The sequence below is a fragment of the Nelumbo nucifera genome, chromosome 1 (assembly GCF_055504915.1).
Source record: "Nelumbo nucifera cultivar China Antique chromosome 1, China Antique-T2T, whole genome shotgun sequence".
In the NCBI taxonomy this organism is placed as follows: domain Eukaryota; kingdom Viridiplantae; phylum Streptophyta; class Magnoliopsida; order Proteales; family Nelumbonaceae; genus Nelumbo; species Nelumbo nucifera.
Genome location: NC_142649.1, coordinates 192,770,043 through 192,788,841, shown reverse-complemented (window position 1 = coordinate 192,788,841; position 18,799 = coordinate 192,770,043). Strand labels below are relative to the sequence as shown.

General features: G+C 38.2%; 3 protein-coding genes across 3 annotated transcripts; all 3 read right to left on the bottom strand.

Annotated features, from left to right (window-relative positions):
- Nucleotides 1–74: 74 nt before the first annotated feature.
- LOC104611872 (uncharacterized) lies at nucleotides 75–1,341 on the bottom strand. Its single transcript, XM_010279125.3, has one exon. It carries the CDS (start codon nucleotides 1,191–1,193, stop codon nucleotides 213–215), a length of 981 nt encoding a protein of 326 aa, XP_010277427.2. The 5' UTR covers nucleotides 1,194–1,341; the 3' UTR covers nucleotides 75–212.
- Nucleotides 1,342–1,840: 499 nt separating this feature from the next.
- Nucleotides 1,841–3,561, bottom strand: LOC104611896 (putative LRR receptor-like serine/threonine-protein kinase At1g12460; the record flags this gene model as incomplete). The annotated part of the gene is given in 6 exon segments (XM_088895722.1): nucleotides 1,841–2,204; nucleotides 2,206–2,387; nucleotides 2,390–2,780; nucleotides 2,782–3,037; nucleotides 3,039–3,234; nucleotides 3,237–3,561. Coding segments are annotated over 6 exon segments (1,569 nt in total), but the record flags the coding sequence as incomplete, so codon positions are not given.
- Nucleotides 3,562–7,545: 3,984 nt separating this feature from the next.
- Nucleotides 7,546–15,910, bottom strand: LOC104611870 (uncharacterized). The gene is made up of 4 exons (XM_010279124.3): nucleotides 15,280–15,910; nucleotides 13,931–14,167; nucleotides 13,597–13,814; nucleotides 7,546–8,883 (listed from the first exon to the last, which is right to left on the bottom strand). Exons 1-4 carry the CDS (start codon nucleotides 15,544–15,546, stop codon nucleotides 8,703–8,705), a joined length of 903 nt encoding a protein of 300 aa, XP_010277426.1. The 5' UTR covers nucleotides 15,547–15,910; the 3' UTR covers nucleotides 7,546–8,702.
- Nucleotides 15,911–18,799: the final 2,889 nt, after the last annotated feature.

Genomic DNA, 18,799 nt, shown 5'->3' with positions numbered 1-18,799 from the left:
GAATTAGTAATTGAGGAAGGTTGGTTAAACTTTTTTGGGCAAAATAATTTGTGCTGGGCATCCAAAATATTCCATCCCCTCCTTTGGACAATGGTATTGAAATTATTACGCTCCAAGTCTCGCAGTAGTAGGCCTGGCCAGGCCTTACCATCGGGAAATGATAGTTGTCTGATACCTGCAACCTTGTTAAGTTCTGAATTGCAGATTTGATTTCATTTGGTAAAGCTAACAGTAGTAAATTGTTTCTTCAATAGTGAAATTCTAAAGCAAATACTTATTTGTGAGCATTGGGTGGTCGGGAGAATTACCATGGCAAGACCGTGCTTATTCGTGTGAATGGTGTTCCTCCTGTTACTTCTTCTGCGGCTCATCAGCATCAGTTCCCCAAGTGTTGGTGGCCTTCTGGCTATAAGGCTGCATTTACTTTCGTTCCTGGACTGTTGGGTTGGTTGTTCTTGAGTGTGAGGGAAGTTATTTTCACGACAACCAGCCTTGTCAAGTAAACTGGAACATTGTGAAATTGATGGGAAGAGGCACTCTAGCATAGAAGCGCCCTCAAGGCTGGAGCTTCCAGTTGCATAGCTACTCGAATCATCATCTGGTTCAGAAGTGGTTGATGTGGGTGTTTCGTGTCCGGCTCTCCCCTTCACCAGAGTCTGATTCACCGGAATTGCAGTAGAAATTGCTGCCGTTGGTATAAGACGATTTGCTAGGAGAGGAGCCGAGCTAAAAGGGTCATCTGTCTCAAGGCCAAAACTCTCAAGATCTGAGTCAAATATCCCTTGACCTACATACCCTCCCTCCAACTCGTAATCACCATTTCTCCTTGGAAACATGATTCCCAACCTGTTTGGAGATGAGCCAGGAGAGTGTAGTGAAGGGGAAGCAAAATCAAAGAGCTTTGCTGGAGAAAGTGGAAGAAATGGTGAATGCAGATGTGGCTGAGTGAAGCAAGCAAGTGGTTTTCCAGGCTGTTCCTCCCATTTGAAGGGAACTGATGCAATAAGCTTCACTGGAGCAGGAATAGCACTTACTGGAACAGCCTCAGGAGGCTTCCACTTCCACTCTCTTTTTGGTGTTCCTGGCATTTCTTCCCAAACAAAAGGAATGGAAACTTGTTGCCTCGCCTGCTGCCGAGAACAGGCCTGAGCCTGAGAAGGCTCGGTCTCTGTCTCTGTCTCTGTCTCTATCATTCTTGAACAATAGACTACAATCCCGTATTCATCCTGGGGTATCACCCCATCACCATGTTTATAAGGAGTGTAGTCAACTCAGAAGTGGGTTAGCTATTCTGCAACTAATTCAACATGTTTTGGTCCACGTCCAACTGCACCATATGACGACATACGTGGGTTTGGAATGTTAACATTTCTCCCTCTGGAGCCTGGACCTTTTGATATTCATATTTTCCCCCTTTTGGTAACAAGTTTGAGACTCAAACACAGTAGCAGGAATTAGGTTAGAACTTGTTCTTATTTTAATTGGCCACCGAAATTCATGAATCAATATTTTATTGCACAATGGAAAATGCCTATGAACAACTGATATTTGATAATTATAACTATAAAAAGAATTAAAAACAAAGAATTTCTTTTCATTTCCCCCTTTTATAAAGCTTGTTGAGACTTGGGGGTCGCTCATATTTTCTACACCAACCCAACAATCAGTAGCTGTAGAACCTCCCCTCCCTGCTCCATTCTCCTACTAATCCACTTCTTTAGTGGGACCCCTTATCTTTTCTCCATCCTTTTGCCCTTTTGGTAAGTAGTAACTATAATACTGTACCAGATCTTATGGACTCCAGAACCTGAACCACCTCTGCCATGTTTGGTCTCTTTGACGGAATCTCAGAAGTACATATCAGCCCCAATCTCATGACCTGTGTCATGGTTTTCAAAACCGGACTGGATGGTTGGACCGGAAAAACTGGAAACCGGCCAAGTGATTGGTTCCGTTTTTCCCCAAAATCAGATTTTCTTCAAAAATCATTGATTTTGGTCAGCAAATCTCTGACCTTGACAATTAACCATTCGAACCGTTTGAACGGTTTTGACCGTTTTTAATTTTTTTATTTTTTTTGTCAGAATGGGCCGAATGTTCAACCCAGGAACCGGACCCCTGACCAGTTCGTTCTCCAGGTCGATTTTAAAAACCTTGACCTGTAACTCGTTTTCTGCTAAACCCTTCAAGCTTCGATCAAAGCAAATCCGAAGCTGTGCCGTTCTATAATAGTCTCCGGACGTATTCACACAAACCCACCACCTCAGTTGCTACTGGACTTTCTACTAGTTTTCACCCTGTGACCAGCTACAATAAGATCACTCCAAAGCTATAGACATCGTATTTGTCAATGAATCTTGGGCTTTGGCAAGCTAGCTCTGGTTTACAGTCATGGTGTGGAACTTGGTCAAGCCAGAGTTACCCAACATGGGCAGAAGTTTGCCCAGTCCATAATCAGATAACTTTGCTTCATATCTTTCATCTAAAAGTATGTTGGTGGACTTGATACTGAGATGTAGAACTTGGGGTTTACAGTCATGGTGAAGGTAAGAAAGGGCTCTTGCAACCCCAAGAGCAATCTGGAATCTCCTAGGCCAGCAGTATAGGTCATTGCTTCCACTACTGCTGGTGCCTGGATGGCTATGTAGGTGCTGATACAGATTACCACTGGAAACGAACTCAGATAAGATTAGCTGCATGGTAGATGACCAGTAGTAGCCATGGAAGATAACCAGATTGGGGTGTCGAATGTTGCTTAGTCGTCCAACCTGCTCAAATTTTATCTTGGTTCCTGATTTTTCCCAGCGTCTCGAGTTTCTTCATCGCAATTGAGATCCCACATTCAAAGCTGGTTTTGTAAACAGACCCAATCGACCCACCTCCGATCAGACAATCTTTGTCAAGTATAGCTTTGGTGCCTGCTTCCCAATCCTCGTACCTTGGTGACAAGCTTTTGCTGAACAGAACCAGCTTCCCGATGATGATGTGCTGAACAGAACCAGCTTCCCAATCCTTGATGGCAAGCTTTTTCTTCTCCTCTCCTCCTACGAACCCTGGTGTTCATGAAGGTGATCACACAGACACCTGTGATGATCATTGCAGCAGCAACAATGGCCACTATGGATGAAACACTCAACACCCTGCTTTTTCCTGATGTTGATGCAGTGGCATTGGTACTGGCAGAGCAGGGTACGTCCAGAGGAGAGCCACAGAGCCCCGGGTTGTGGAAGAAAGTGAGGCGCCAAACAATTGGATATGGCTAATTGAAGTTGAAGGAATGGTGCCAGTGAGGTTGTTGAAGGAGAGATTGAAATGAGTTAACAATGTTACGTTTCCAAGTGAGTATGGGATTGACCCAGAGAGCAAATTCTCCGGTAGATCAAGCAATTAGATCCGAGACAGCTCTCCCAGGCTGACCGGAATGCTTCCGTTCAGCTGGTTCCGGTGTAGGTCAAGGATTTTCAGGTATGTCAAGTTGTAGAGGGTCGCAGGAATTTCTCCCTGTAAGCCATTACCCCAAACGCCCCTGCAATTAAGAACTCGAAATCTCAATGTCTCAATTCAAAGAAATATGGATACACAGATTAGATTGTTAGAGAGGTGTAGGACTCACAGTCTAGCAGAAATATGCAGTTTCTCAATTCAAGGATTTTGCCGTTTTTATTTTTTGTCAGAACGGGCTATTTGTTCGGTTTGAACGGTCGAACTGTTTGACCGAGAACCTGACCTCTGAACGGTTGATTGTCCCATTTCTTTTTTAAAACCTTGTTCGATAGAAATAGAGGGGACCTCATTGTGCATCGCGGGCTGGTCTTGCCCCTTGTAACTGCACCATCAACACGTGTGTTGTTGGTGGTGTTGTTGACGGGGTTGCTGCTTGAAGATGTCATTGAGTCTAGGATTTTAGAGAGGTGAGAACTAGGCTTTTGTGTAGCGAGTTCTCACAAATGACGTCAATTGGTGATGCGCGATCTGGTGCTCTCTACTGGCAAACAGCTCGGACACCAATCTGAGTAGGTCGACTAGCTAAGTTGCAAAAGAAGAGATCAGAGTATCTGAGTTGCTTTATCCAGTGTGGGCACTCCTATGCTTAAGTCAGCGATGAATTGTGAAAATCGAAAAGATTGAGAGCAAGAGAGTTGTTAGTGCTGAATCATGCGTACTTCTTATCTGGAAGGGGATGCCTTTATATAGGCATGCTGCCTTGAGCTTCATGAAGTGAGTTGGAGATCTTCGACCCATTTAGTTCGGAGGTAGTTTCACGCCCAGAGGTAGACTCCGCGTAAATGGAAAGTGCTTATCCGATAACGTCCGGAGCGGGCAAGGTGGTAGTTAGCTCCAACATCGTGGCATCGTGATCCCAAGAAGGCAAGAAGCGGTAGCTTGCCCGAGGAGGAGGTCATTCATTGCATCAAATAGGCCATTGGCTAAATCTTCATTAGGTCCACGGAGTCGAGTCACTTCCCATGCCAACCTGTCGTCAACCAACCTATTTCCAATCTGACCTGCCGAGGCTAGGTCGCGTATCTACTGGGTCAGCGGAGGCAAGTCGCCTCACACACCGACCTGACACTGGCCGATTTAGCTACATGCCAACCGGTCGAGGTTGGGCCGTGGAGTCAGCGATGGATGCGAGGTGCCTGTCATATTTCTGAATCTTGCTTATGTGGAGTTGAGTTGTCATCCATCAAATTTGTGAAGCCACGTGTCGGAATGTCACTGAAGGGCCGAATCACTCATCACCTAATGTATGGCTTTGAATGAAAAACATTGTTCTTCTGTCACTCCTATTTTTCATTCAAAATTGAGAATTCTTCCACCCTGATTTTTAACTAAGAGATGAAAAACGGGCTCAGAATATAGAAAAAAAAAACAAAGAGTTGGAGAGGATAACAAAAGTCCAAAACAAAAAAAGAAGAGATGGTTCTCAACTTCTGATAATAAAGACAAAGTGATGTAGGAGAAGTTCAAACATGATAAATTTGGTTTCCTAGTAAATGTGATGTAGCATGGCATTAAGGTGGCATTTGATAACACTTTTCATACCTCTTAAGTCTGAAAATGTTGCTTTTCAGACGTCAGAGGTGTTTGGAAGTATATCTAAATTTGGGTCTAAAAATTATTTTTAGATATTAAATAATAAGACTTGGACTAGGCGCTAAACGCATTCAGACCTGGCCGAAAGTCCAAAATACCTTAAAAAACATGCTTGTGTTTCTCCCTCTCACCGTTTATCTCCTCCACTTGATGCAGTGGCGAACCAGCAACGGCAAGTGACTCAAATTCACCGAATAGTCTAATTTAATGGCAAAATAGTAAAATTAATAAATTTCAGATGCTGAAGGTTCGATCCATCACAAACAACCTTCTATATTTAGAGCCTCTAAAAAGTCAAAAACAATTGTCTCTTTTCAGATTTAAGACACTTTTAATATCTTTTTAATTTTTTAGATTTCATATTTCAGATTTCAGATTTATCAAACACCACCTAACAGAGGCCATCAGACGTGGCCACTAACAGAGAAAAAAAAACTCAAAAAACGAAAAACCATAATCAATTTATTTGTGTCTATTTTGGAGGGCTTCTAGCGTTGCCTAGTCCTTAATCCTTAGATCGAGAGCTATTAATAGAGGACTTGTAATCGGATTGAATTTGGATCAGATCCGATTCTGATCTGATTATGGAAAGCTTGCATTTGAATCTAATCAGATTTAAAGACCTTGTATTCAAATTGGAATCCTAACGGATTTGGGTCGTATTCGAATTTAATCCGACTTTGCTTTAATTTTTTAAAAACCAAAAAAAAAAGTAAAAAAGGTAATTACTTTTCAACTTTTATATATAATAAATTAATGCAAATAAACATATTGAATTTATTATATATATAATATAATATAAAAATATATATTTTTATAATTATAAATAATAATTAAATAAAATTTATATATTAAACTCAATAAATATTATAATATAAGCATATCCATATTTTAGTAGAATTGGATAGAATCAAATCCGAATCCACAATTATTAATCAGATTTAGATTATAAAATATGAATATAATCCGTTTACATAAACACATTATCTGAATATGAAATAATCGAATTGGATGTCAGATTGGGCATCAAATTTTTTGGTATTATTGGCAAGCCTAGCTAGAAAGTCATATTTGGTGATAGGAATGGCAACGGGTGGGCTTGCAAAAATCCCTGCCCTTGTTCCCATCAATGGGGACAAGGTTATCCTCATTCCTATTCCCATTGGAGATCCTCGTGACTTTTTATAATGTCAACCATTTTGTTTTTGTTTTTATTTTATTTAAAAATTTAAAAATAAAATAGTTAAAAATTACAATCTTATTAAAAAGGTTCAAATATATTCAAACATGTTCAACCATATTTTTAAAAAATACTAATATACATACGTGTGTGTGTGTGTATTAGTAGAAATCCCCATTGGACGGGGATTAGGGTCCTCGTGAGGTGGGGAGTACTCTCTATCTCCGCCAACAGGGATGAAAATTTTCCCATCCTCATCCCCACCCCATTCAGGATAGATCCCCACAGGGATCAAGGAAATTGCCATCCCTATATGCTGAAAAAATAGAAAACCAAATTATCCTTACATAAGTTAAGAAATCAATCCGGTAAAATTATTTTTGCTATCTCATTTAAAATGGCTCTAGGGTTGGTTTGATCAGTTTATAGAAAACCAAGTAACTCTTTACCTTAGTCTCGGTTTGATTTGAGCCCACAACCCAAGAAAATTGATCTGTTTAGAATTCAAACGTCTTCTTTAGAGTAAATAACTAAATATTTTATTATTTTGTTAATAGTTTTTTCCTAGGTTCTTTTGTTAATAGTTTAGTCAATGAGTAGAGAGTACAGCCTATACACCCCTAAAAAATATAATATTATTACTTTATAATTAATTATTAATCTCTCTTTCTCTCTCAAAACAATATATTATTATTATCATTTTTAAAAGTAAATCAAGAATAAATATGAGATATGAGAGAGAACTAATAGGTTTGACTTTTGATGGAGAGACCAATTATGCCTAGGGACTAGGGGTCAAGTGACTTCTCACTTATACAATGCATAGGGGCTCTGTGTAAGGCATAAGGGTGACTTCTCATTAACTACCTCTTACGAATTGGGAAATGAGAATTGAGACATGGGAATGGTTAAACTAAGGTCACATGTATTATTAACATGTACTCGATTCGGTTTTATTTCGATTTACATATTTATAAACCGCAATCAAACCATTCAATCAGACTTATTTCTAAACCAAAATCGCCCAGCTTATTTGAAAACCAACCACATCGGTTCAAGTTGGTTTGATCAATTTTTACACTAGTGTGAACAACGGTAAGCGGCTGTCCTTTCAAACGGGTTCTTTGTGCAAATGGCTTTCAAAAAATTCACTTGTTAAAACTTAAAAACTATCTGGGTCTTAAACATACAATGACTTTCTCTTCTCAGTGCTCAAGTCAAAAAGATTAAAAAAAAAATTCAATTATTAAAATTTCTATTTCTAACCATTGATAAGCTCATATCCCAATAGACAATAGCTTTTCTCATATTTCATATAAGCCATTAACATAGATGCTTCAAACATACTCACACTTTTTATCCATACATGTCCCTAAAACATCTCTCTCTCTCAAAATATCCTTTTCCATTCAGTAGTAGTTCTAGAAACTAATCAGACAAGAAACAGAAAAAAGCTGCTGGGCTTGAGAGCTGACAGTCCACCACAATTCAGTCCTACGGAGAACGGAGATATACCATTCCACCAACTTCTACGTTCAACAACTATGAGATCATGGATAGGAATAGGATATGGGAGTTCTTCATAAGCCAATCAATATTTAAAAAACCTTCGAGATTCTCATATACTTTTTTTTGGTTATTATCAATAAACAATAACAAACCGGTCAAAAGAATTCTTGGTCACATACGGATACGAGTGTAAGTAGAGAAGAGATAGAACCACCCCCAGGACGAGCACTATAGGCAGGAGGCCTGGACATTGACGACAGCAAAGTCTGACGCCAGGAACAGGAAAAGGAATAAAATCACCCAACCCATCTGAAAGCCTGAAACCCAGGGCAAGGGTCTCCCCAACAAAGAACTGAAGGAGTCACAAAGAGTATCCTCCCTCCTACCACTTCCCTAGTCCCTACCAAGGGCAAGGAGTGGGAAGGGAAACCAAACCTAGACCCACATTCCCACACACTTTTGATTTGTTTTCTTGATGTCTGTATCTGTATGGCATCCTAGTTGACTTCATCCGGACTTGGTCATCACACAACAATTCAACAAGACCAAATGGAATTCGCCCCTTTCTAACCTTGTAAATTATGCTTTCTCTCTTTCATTTTCTTTTCCTTTTTTCTACCCACTTTCCCAACAAGTCAGTAACGTTCACATCTACTTTGCTATTAAGTTTTCTGCTTTTCATACACTAATATATTAATGTCATATATATACACTTGCCTGTATACCCCCCTCCCCCCTCTCCAAACAAATTGACGTGGCATCAGCAACTCCCCATCCCGCTCCTGTCAGTTCCAATCAAGTGAGTGATCACTCAGTGATGTAGAAATATATCACTAAGCACATAGTAGCACTTGGTTTAGACACGGCTCGACAAGGCATGGCCGGCAGACACCTCTCCGGCTATCAAATCTAATGCCTACTCTAACAATGGTACCTCTTCTTTCCTAAGTTTCTTGAGTTGGCGCTTTGCATATAGTGTGATGGCTACGGTCACGGCAATTGTCCCACAAAACCCGGCAATGTTGAGGATGGTCTGCTGTGTTGAGAGGGACCTCTTTTCATGTGCAGCATCCGCCAACGTCCTGATTAGAATACCACTGTTGCAGAGAAAGTTCAAGTCAGCATAAAAGGAGCAATATGTTCGTTTTTTATCCTGATTATTAAGGTTATTAGTTTACATAAGGCTGTCAATGAGTTGGCTCTAGCTAACCAACCAAACCAACCGATTATATTGGTTCTGGTTCTGTGGTTTTTTCCTGATTGTTAATTGGGTCAGTTCTGGTTCTTGCTTATTTCCAAACTGATTAAGTGGTACGTTTGATATAAAATATATAAAACAATGTTAGTTAAAAACACGATATTACTGTCTATTGTCACTATAATCTCTCTCTCTCTCTCTCTCTCTCTCTCTCTCTATATATATATATATATATATATTCTAGCTGTTTACTAAATATGTATAGTTCCATTTTTCTATTGATTCTCTTCTTTTGATCTGAAAATCTGGGTTCTACGTCTTGTTTGAATCCATTAATCCTTTTCCCCGATTAAACCCTATACTGAGAGTCTGAGACTATTCAAAGTGTAGAGAGAACATCCATACAAAAAGGTTCAGAAGTTTCTCCTACAGTGAGACTATTCAAAGATGCAATAACAAACCTATACATCATCTTCTCTAATGTCCAAGCATTCCAAAAATATTCTATCAACAGTGTGGTGTCAGACTCAGACTGGACAGAAAGCCAGAATGCCGATTGGGTCATTGTCACTGGTCCAACTATCTGGTCCACCCTGAGTCTGACAAACAATGACTTAGACGTCAAGCATTCTAGTCCAAGATAATAAGAGAACATCAGCATATATTGACTTGGAAATTTAAAGAAACTCTATACAACGTAGTTCACCCAATGACTCGATCAAATGATTACATTTTAGTTTTCCTAGCACGGCAAAGGGCTCATAGGAAGCAGCTATTTTGGGCCGAATTGTAATGTGAGCTAGTTTGTAAGCTAATGGGTTGCTGCCTTGCTGGAATTTCTCTCTGTAATCTGCCTTGAAACCCTTAGAAGAACAAAGAAAATAAGGAAAGAAACTTTGGTCTAAGGAATGGAGGAAAAAAATAGGGTTCAAACAGAGGAGAAATTAATCGCGACTCTGCTTATGAAAAATAAGAGTTAATTGAGACTCACCCTGTAGATCCATTTTATGTATTAACTTTCAAATAAAGGAGAAATTACATTTGTGCCTCTGATTACTATAAGGCTAAAGTAGAGAAGGAAGAAGACACACCTGAATCAAGACGTGAATGGGAGCTGCACCAAACATGTCAACTAAGGTACAGCTGCACCAAACACATCAACTAAGGTATAGTTTAACTCACCTGAATCAACTACCACTGTTACCAACCTCCAACTAAGGTACAGTTGCCCCAAACACATCAACTAAACAACACAACACATTGAAAAATCACTGTAACACTTCACATGAAGAAAATAACCCCTCTTTGAACTGCTGATTAGAGGGTGTCTAGAAAACCACCAACAGCACACAAACTGGAATAAATTTCCCCAAGGCTGTGTTTGGTTGCAATGCAAATAAATTTGCACTGGTGCAAAACCATGGCAGTGCAAATGATTTGAGAGTAAATTCTGACCTATTTTTGTTTGAAATTTTAGCTTATTTTGTTTGATTGCAGTACAAATGAAGTAAATTAAGGCATGAAGAAGAATAAAGTAAAATCCAAAACGAAATCAAACAAGAATTTGCATTTTTTACATTTGCACTCTCATACATTTGTACTAGTGCAAATAAATTTGCACTGCAACCAAACACAGCCTTAGGGATGATCAGTCCTTTTGCGTCCCTTTTCCTTCCTTCAACAACATATAGAGTGGGTTTGAAATAAGAAATAATAGAAAAGGGTGTCTAGAACGAACCAATAGATTACAGGTGCTCTTATACCATGTACTCTGAAGAAGGAAAGAAACAATAGAAAATAAGGAAAGAAGCTTTAGTCTAAGGAAAGAAGAAGAAGAAGAAGAAGAAGAAGAAGAAGAGTCATACTCTCAACCTGTTGACCCATCTTTTATTAACTTTCAAATGAAGGAGAAATTGCAATTGTATCCCTGATTACAATATGACCAAATAGCCAACCCCATATAGTTGGGATGAGGCTTGGATGATAATGGTGATGATTATTGATTACAATGAATAACTTTTTAACACATTGAGGTCAATCAGCACTTTATTCATAAGAAAGTTGCTTCAAAGGAAATTTGTCCTCCTTATGCAAAAACTGCTTATAAGCTAATAGATGTCTTGACCAAATCTATCAATAAAGCACCATTGTTTCATGTTCTTGACAAGATAGGAATGCTAGATGTCCATGTAGCAGCCTAATGAGTTCTGATAGAATGTGTTAAGTGTGGGATAGTTAACATATAAGTGGGGAGGCATGGGTCTCTCTACCTTTGGTCTTCAAGTTCCTTTTGCTAGACCCTAGATATCTTACAACTTTTTGCAATGTGGTGTCGACTAAGCACTTAAGGTTCCTAGGTTCAAAAATTTGACATGATGTGCCTTGTATTGGGCATATCATAGCATACCAGCAGGTGGCTGAAACAGCTTTTTAAGGCATTTTAAGGAAACATTGTTTTTAATAGTTAAATAACACCAAAGGGGACCTCCTTTGAAAATTTGAAAAACACCTAAAAAAATATGATGTGTGAGGTTAAAAGTACTTATATACCCCTTCCGGCATATAAGGGTGTATCAATACTATTAACCTTGAGTAGAACCAAACACTTCAATGACAAAAGAAAGGGGAATTGGTGGAAGAGATGACCCAGAGAAACATGCATTTTGCCATGGAGCTGAAGGTAGGGTGTTCATGTAGATGGGATGGAGGGGGAGTACAAATGTGTACATAGGCATAGGAGAATGTTAGTCCGCAGGCTGTAGGGATGATTAGGGTGCATGGCATAGGCAACAATCAAAGACTATTTTAGATTTGGGATTAATTTCATGCAGAGGGGGAGGAAAGTTTAAGATTATTTAAGTTATTTGAAAAATAAAAATTATAGTATTGTTTAAGTCAGTATAGGAACTTTATTAAGTTAGCATATTATCAAAGAAGTTAGGGGCTATTGCTTGGTGTAACAGTAGAACCTCAGGGGGATGACAACAATGAGAATGCACTTTTTAAGTATGAGAGCTGCCGCTTTGTGGAAAAAAAACAAGAAGAAGAAAAGAACAAGGTCAAAGGTTAGGTCAGACAGTCCACCCCTCCGAAGACCCCAGATAACCGGGACTGGCATTGGATAATGGCCTTCAATATGAACATGGAAGCTACTTTTAAAAACATTCCTAGCAATTTGCATCTGCGGGAGGTTGAGATGTTGGGTTTAAGAATGTTGAAGGTATTTAACAAACAATATAATATTCAATGTGGCTATGAGATTTTGTAATTATACATACAATTCCTCTGGTCTATCTTGGAAGATATCCTAGGAACATAAGAAGATGATGATAGTGAGGCAACTGAACTAACAAAGCCTTATCTCAACTATTAAGCCACAATGTTTAGCTACCTTAATCTTCATGAAGAAAAACTTAAAGTTGTGCGTCATGAATTCAAATTTCAAACTTCACAATTGGGTAGAAGCACAAATCCAATTACAAAGTCCTTCAAATGCTCCAAAAGTAGAACATCAAGCAATTGCTCTAATCAAAGCAAAGAACAATGTTATAACTCCTTCAATTGCAGTTCCTAAAACTAAGGATGTCACAAGTAAACTTGGGGAGCATGACCAATGATTTAAAAGTCGCGCCCAGGCGCACAGGCAAGGCACATTTTGGGGTATGTGCCTCACCTAGGTCCTAGGCGCACCCCTTTCGCCTGATGCGCCTTGCACCTCAGCCCAGGCGTGCGCCTCTTTAAAATTTTGCACTTTTTGCTTTTTTGAGTCTAATGGCTGGGCTGGGGGCTCCACCCCCGAACCCCGACCACGCCCCTCGAGGCAAGCCCAAACAAGTCTATGTTAGGGTTTGAAATTCTTATTTCTCACAGAAAAAATAATGATTTTATAACTTCCATTGCCTTTTAAGAAGATATTTTATTGCAATGAATGAATGAACAACATTAGCAAATAGGGGGTTCTCGGATTTTATAACTTTCATTCATTCATTGCAATAAAATATCTTCTTAAAAGGCAATGAAAGTTATAAAATCATTATTTTTCGGGCTTGCCTCAAGCGGCGTGGTACAGAGGTGACTCATAGAATCAAGAATGCAATATGTTTTACATCACATTAGCTACTTGAAACAATGCAATTAAGGAAAAAAAGTGATTGTGGGTTTTACATGCTTGAAAATGCTTTATATGTTTGCTTTTATTTTTAAATTTTCATTTGAATATGCTTTACATGTTATACTTATGTATTTTAATTTTAGATAATAGGTTTTTTTAAAACATTCATTTTAAAATTTAAGTTTATATTTTTTATTAATATTATGTTTAATATTTTTTTGCATTTTTTTTTAATTTTCTGACTTTTTTTTACTTTTAGCTTTTTTTTGTAGTTTTGCGCCTTGCTTAAAAAGGCGCGCACCTTGCATTGTGCCTTAGGTGCAAATTGGCCCTTGCGCTTTTTTTGCGTTTTGTGCTTTTAAAACACTAAGCATGACATAGGATCCCTAGCCTACGACCTGTCAATAGGTAATGGATCAACCTTCACTGTAACTATATTAAAATTTGTGTGCTTAGCATTTCATGTTTGCAAGGATTTGGAGGTAGTGGAGAAAAGCATACCTGTAGATTGTAACAAAAACTTCAGGCACCACTCCCACCAATGATCCCAGTATGTAAGGGCCATACTTAACATTTGTTGCAACAACAGCATAATTGAATATAATATATGGAAATGGAGAAATCCTCAGTAAGGTAACTGCTCGAAACTGATGAAACCAATCTCCTGCACCAGCTAATCTTATAATTGCAGCTTTTTTTGGTGATTTTTCCAGCCACCTCTGCATTATCATAGAGGACATTAAACTAAGATATGCAATTGAAAAAGAAAAGAAAGGACATAAAGAAAGATCTGGTTTGCTATTAAAAGAAATTTGTGACAACAAAAAATACTAACCTGAATTTTATGATGAAAACAGGAACCAATGAAATATGGCAATGACACGCCCACGGCCACCCCTGCTATAATTAACAGGAAGCCAAGACCATAACCAAATGTAATCCCAGCCACCCACATGGAAGGTGAAGATGGCAACAATAGAGTAGGGAATAATGCTATAGAAACAAAGAGTATAACTCCAAGCACTGGTGGGCTGAATGTTGTCATCTCCCAATCTAAGATCGGGATAACCACCTGTCAAAACACCAAAAATCAGGGCATTAATAACAAGGGAGGGGAACAAAGAGTGCAAGAAGAAAAGAAAGAAAGAAAGCATTCCCATTGCAATTTGTTGAAACAAACACCAAGCAACCAAATGCCAGTTGATATTGAAGAATAGATACCAAATACTGTCTAATATCAACCATACCACATTGAAGCATCAATAATACATCACAAAAATTAATTTTGATGCATCTATCAACCAAAGCAGAGAGGCAACAACGGGATGCATAGCAAGAAACTAGTTTAGGGAGCACTTGCGCAACAAATTCGGATCAGTAGAAAGATCAACAATCACATGTGCTAAAGCTGGAGCAACTAATGGAAACTCTAATTTTGACAATGGAAGTCGATTACAATGAAGCAATGGTAGAAGACAATTCCAAAGTGGTGATTGAATGAGTCGATGGAAACTATGAAACTTCATGAACAATTGTCAATATCATAAACATAAAGGATATCCACACGCTGGCACATCAGCAATTCAATCAACAGGATTTGAATCTTCAATTTGTTAATTGGAATAAGGAAGGGAACCAAGCGGTCATGTTGTGGGTGTCAGGACCTGGAACCAGCATCCCCCTCCTGAAATGGCTAGTACTCTCAAAGATGTTAACGTTCCATCCCTAGGCTAGTACTAGTAGCTAGTTTGATGATATTCCATCTACGTGCCAAAAGAAAAAAGTGGAAGTAATCATGAATTCCAAATTCAGAAGTCAAAACTAGGCAATGAATGCAGAACAACTTGAAGATAATGCAGGGAATAACAAACTAATGAGACTCCTAACTGGACCAGTCCAATGCATAAACATTATTAGTGCAATTTGAATAAGGCACACCAACAAAAAACCAACAAATATAGATTCTTAAATTTTTAGGTCAACAAGAGAAGATCTGATAAAATGAGTACAGCAACATAGTCGTCATTCATTACAATACAAATTCTACCTCCTGGCTTCCTGGGATATGTCAAAGATATAGGCAGAGGAAATTTTTGACTTCAAGCAATAGGAAATGAAAAACAAAGAACAAAAATTACTTCAAAATGAAACTCTGAAAAATGGAGTTTGTATGCAAATAAAAACCTTGTCAAGGACGAAAGGCACGGCCCAGATGAGGAAAGCAGCGGTGAGCAATCCCAAGCAAATGCATGCTAGAATCACCTTCGCCCACCACCAGAAAGATCTGCCCCAAAAGGATCTGCACCCAATAGGAGATGATGGAGACTCCGTCCTTTCCAATCCACCCGCTTCGCAATCATTCGAGCATTCCAATCTCACATAATCCCCATTTTCATCCCCCATCTGTAGCTTCATCTCCGGAACCACATCATCATCGGCATTGTATGTCATCTCTCCGGGGTATTCAAACCAAGCCCAATTTCTCAAATCCGAGAAAGCCAACAAAGAATTGAAATTTGGTAAAATGAAACTACTAAAAAATTAAAAAAAAATCCCCCAATAATATTAAAAACGAATGGGGAATTTAGTAGTTAGCCATGGTTCCTTGAATCTGCAATCGTTAGAGAAACCCTACAAGCGAAGAAACCCCAGAACAACAGCAAAACCTCCCCTTTTAATTGCCTCAAGGCTCAAGCAAGAGCACTTCAAGTACTCATAAAAACATCTCTTTCCTCCACTCCTGTAGATTGTAGAATAAGAAACCTTAGAAGCCAATTTGGTTCGATCAGAAACTGGAGTACGTTCAAGCTTCAAATGACCGAGACCGAATGACAGGTACAAGAATGTTTGACAAAATCACAAAATAATCGGAAGAAGCTGAACAGCCTGAACTGCTGAAGCACGAAAATAATCCTAGAGTAAATAAATAATAAATAAAAAGGTAGTCGGCCCAGTGCCAGACTGCCAGTGGTAGAATCCTCTTTCGGTGAGAGCTCCTCCAGGCAGGGATCTTCTACCAACAAAACGCTCCCAACAATGTCCCAAACTACCACTGCAGCTGTACATGGAAAGATGTTCCGAATGTGCGGCTGCAGTAAGCAGTTGGGGACAACCGTAACAGGAAAACGCAATAAACCCTATTGAACCGAAACGTTCCGCACGAAACGAAAGGTCGGGTGGATGCTTACGACGATATTGAATATCATCCCAATCACCATCCGGTAAAAGAACTCCGATTCCCGAAACGGCGATCCGCAATTCCACAGGTTTCGCGTACTGGAGTGGTGTATCGTGCAAGTGCCGCCACGTTTCGTGCTAAGAAACAATTGGCAAATGGAGGAAGTTTAGGCAAGATGACACAAATGAGTCACGGATTGACGTGGTTCAAACGGTCGAGTTGTAGTTGTTGTAATCTGTAGTCTCAGAGGCTCTGAGTCTGAGCTCTAATAAAAAAAGACCAATCCTAACGTCAAGTCGGTAGCGACTACGTGGCGTGCCAGCCGTTGACAAAGAATAAAGGAGAGAAGTGTGAAAGATAAATTTCTACTCTGGTCTATTACATATTGTTGCCACGTGGCAATAAGAATGGAATCATAACGTATCAGATGGTATTATACCTTTCCGGCATTTATTATCTCCCTTTTAAAAAAAATAATAATAATACCTCATTCTATTTATATATTATATCCATCGATTGCAAAAAAGAAAAAAAAAAAAAAAAATTGACGTCTTTCTTTTCGGTTGTTCCGAAAGAATTGAAATTGAGGCTTACCAAATCCCAAATACCGCATCTTCCTCTCACTTTCCTAATTTAAATATCTCAACACTCAATCCCATATTAAACCCTAAACCCTAATACATCTCAAAATCCCCCCACCTTATATGGCCCACTTTCCACAGGGAATAATCGACTTTTGTTTGTGGTGTAGGTCTTTAATGAGTTCATCGACAATTAATTCTAAAAACAAAAATAAAATATAGAAAATGATTTGATTCCATGCATCCTCTATTGCCAATTAGTGATAGATAAAAATCATTAAATTTCATTTACTTGTCGGTGAGTGAAAGATAATGCAGAATAGAATCTTTTTTATGTTACAAATCCAGCTATTTGTATTGATGAAGCTAGCTTACTGGTTTTCTCATTGCAAATGGTTGGTGTGGCCTAGGTCCTTGTCTAACGACCAAGTGGTCCTCCTGTCAGGGTATAAAGATAAGGCCGTAAGTGGGTCGATCAATCAACCCAAAGTCTCAAACCAATCCTTTTATATATATATATATATATAAGCCCCAGTTTTACATTTATATATATAAGCAAGGTTCAAAGTAATCCTCTTATATGGGTGTTTCAAGGTCTCGACTAGTTTAGGGGATGGATGTTAAACCAAACCTTCTGAATCAGATTTGAAAAAAATTAAAAACTAAAAAGAAAAAAAAAAACAGGTACCGATACACACCAATATGCCTCTATCGGTGTATCGATACTTTGAATCTCCATATACACACACATATATATATAGGTGTATGGGCACTTTGAACGATACTTCCCCTTTTTTTCTTAGTTGTTTTTTTTAGTTTTAGTTTTAAATATATTTTTTATATATATTATTTAAAAAAAAGAATGGATTCCTGAAAACACTTGTAAATAACTGTATTAGAAACCGAAAGATACAATTATATCATATAGAAATTTTGATTCTTGATTATGATGATATTTGGTGTTGGAATTGTTTCTTCTAAGGCATTTACACCATCTCAGTGATATGTGGGAATTTTGTTATCTCCTTCATTTTTTTTCTTACTGGTTTGTATATTTTCAAATCGTTTCAAGTAGTATTGGATTCTAAAGGTGAAAATGTTATTCTAACGTTTCTCACAATGAAAACAACTTATTTTTCACCTGTATAGCACCTAATAGCATTAAATAATAATATAAAACATACCTAAAACTAAAAATTATTTTATCGAATTTTAAAATAAAAAAAAAATGACAATGATATCAAACACCAATCATTTAATTCTGTTTTATTAATTGTTCCAAACTGATTATAATTGGATTGGATTGGATTGGCTTATAATTAAGCTAATAGCAATAAATGGGTTGCCGGGTTAAATAGGTGGATTGTAGCTCAACCCACACGGAAACCACTCAAATCCTCTCCTAGCATTTTTTTAAAAAACAAGGTATTCTTGGCCAACTTGAAAAACACGTTTGTTGATGGCACAACAATAAAAAAAAAAAAAGTACTTTGGATGTACCTAATATATTAATATGGTGTGATGTGATCAACCCAACTACATGACACAAGAATAACTTCTGCATTAGGTTTGGCCGTGTGCTTGTAACGGCCTATACCTCACTTCCCATGAATTTGCGGAATTGAAGGAATGGTTATTTAATTTAGGTATTGTTTGGAAAATTAATTTAGAATGATCTTCTAACAGTTCAAATGATTAAAAGACATAATAAGTTTTCAGAATGTTGTCTTTAAAGATAAAGACAGTTTGATAAACAGCTTGATTTATTGGGTTTTTAAAAACCCGTTTAAAAGTTATTTATTACATAGAAAGACCAGAAAGTTGCATATGAAAGCTTCCTGAAATTTGGTGTTTTCGGGTCTTTCCGTGTATGCATCTTCTTATCTTTCCATCTTTTGATTACCAAATGAGAAAAAACCGATTTTATGCCTTTTGAGCTTGTTGA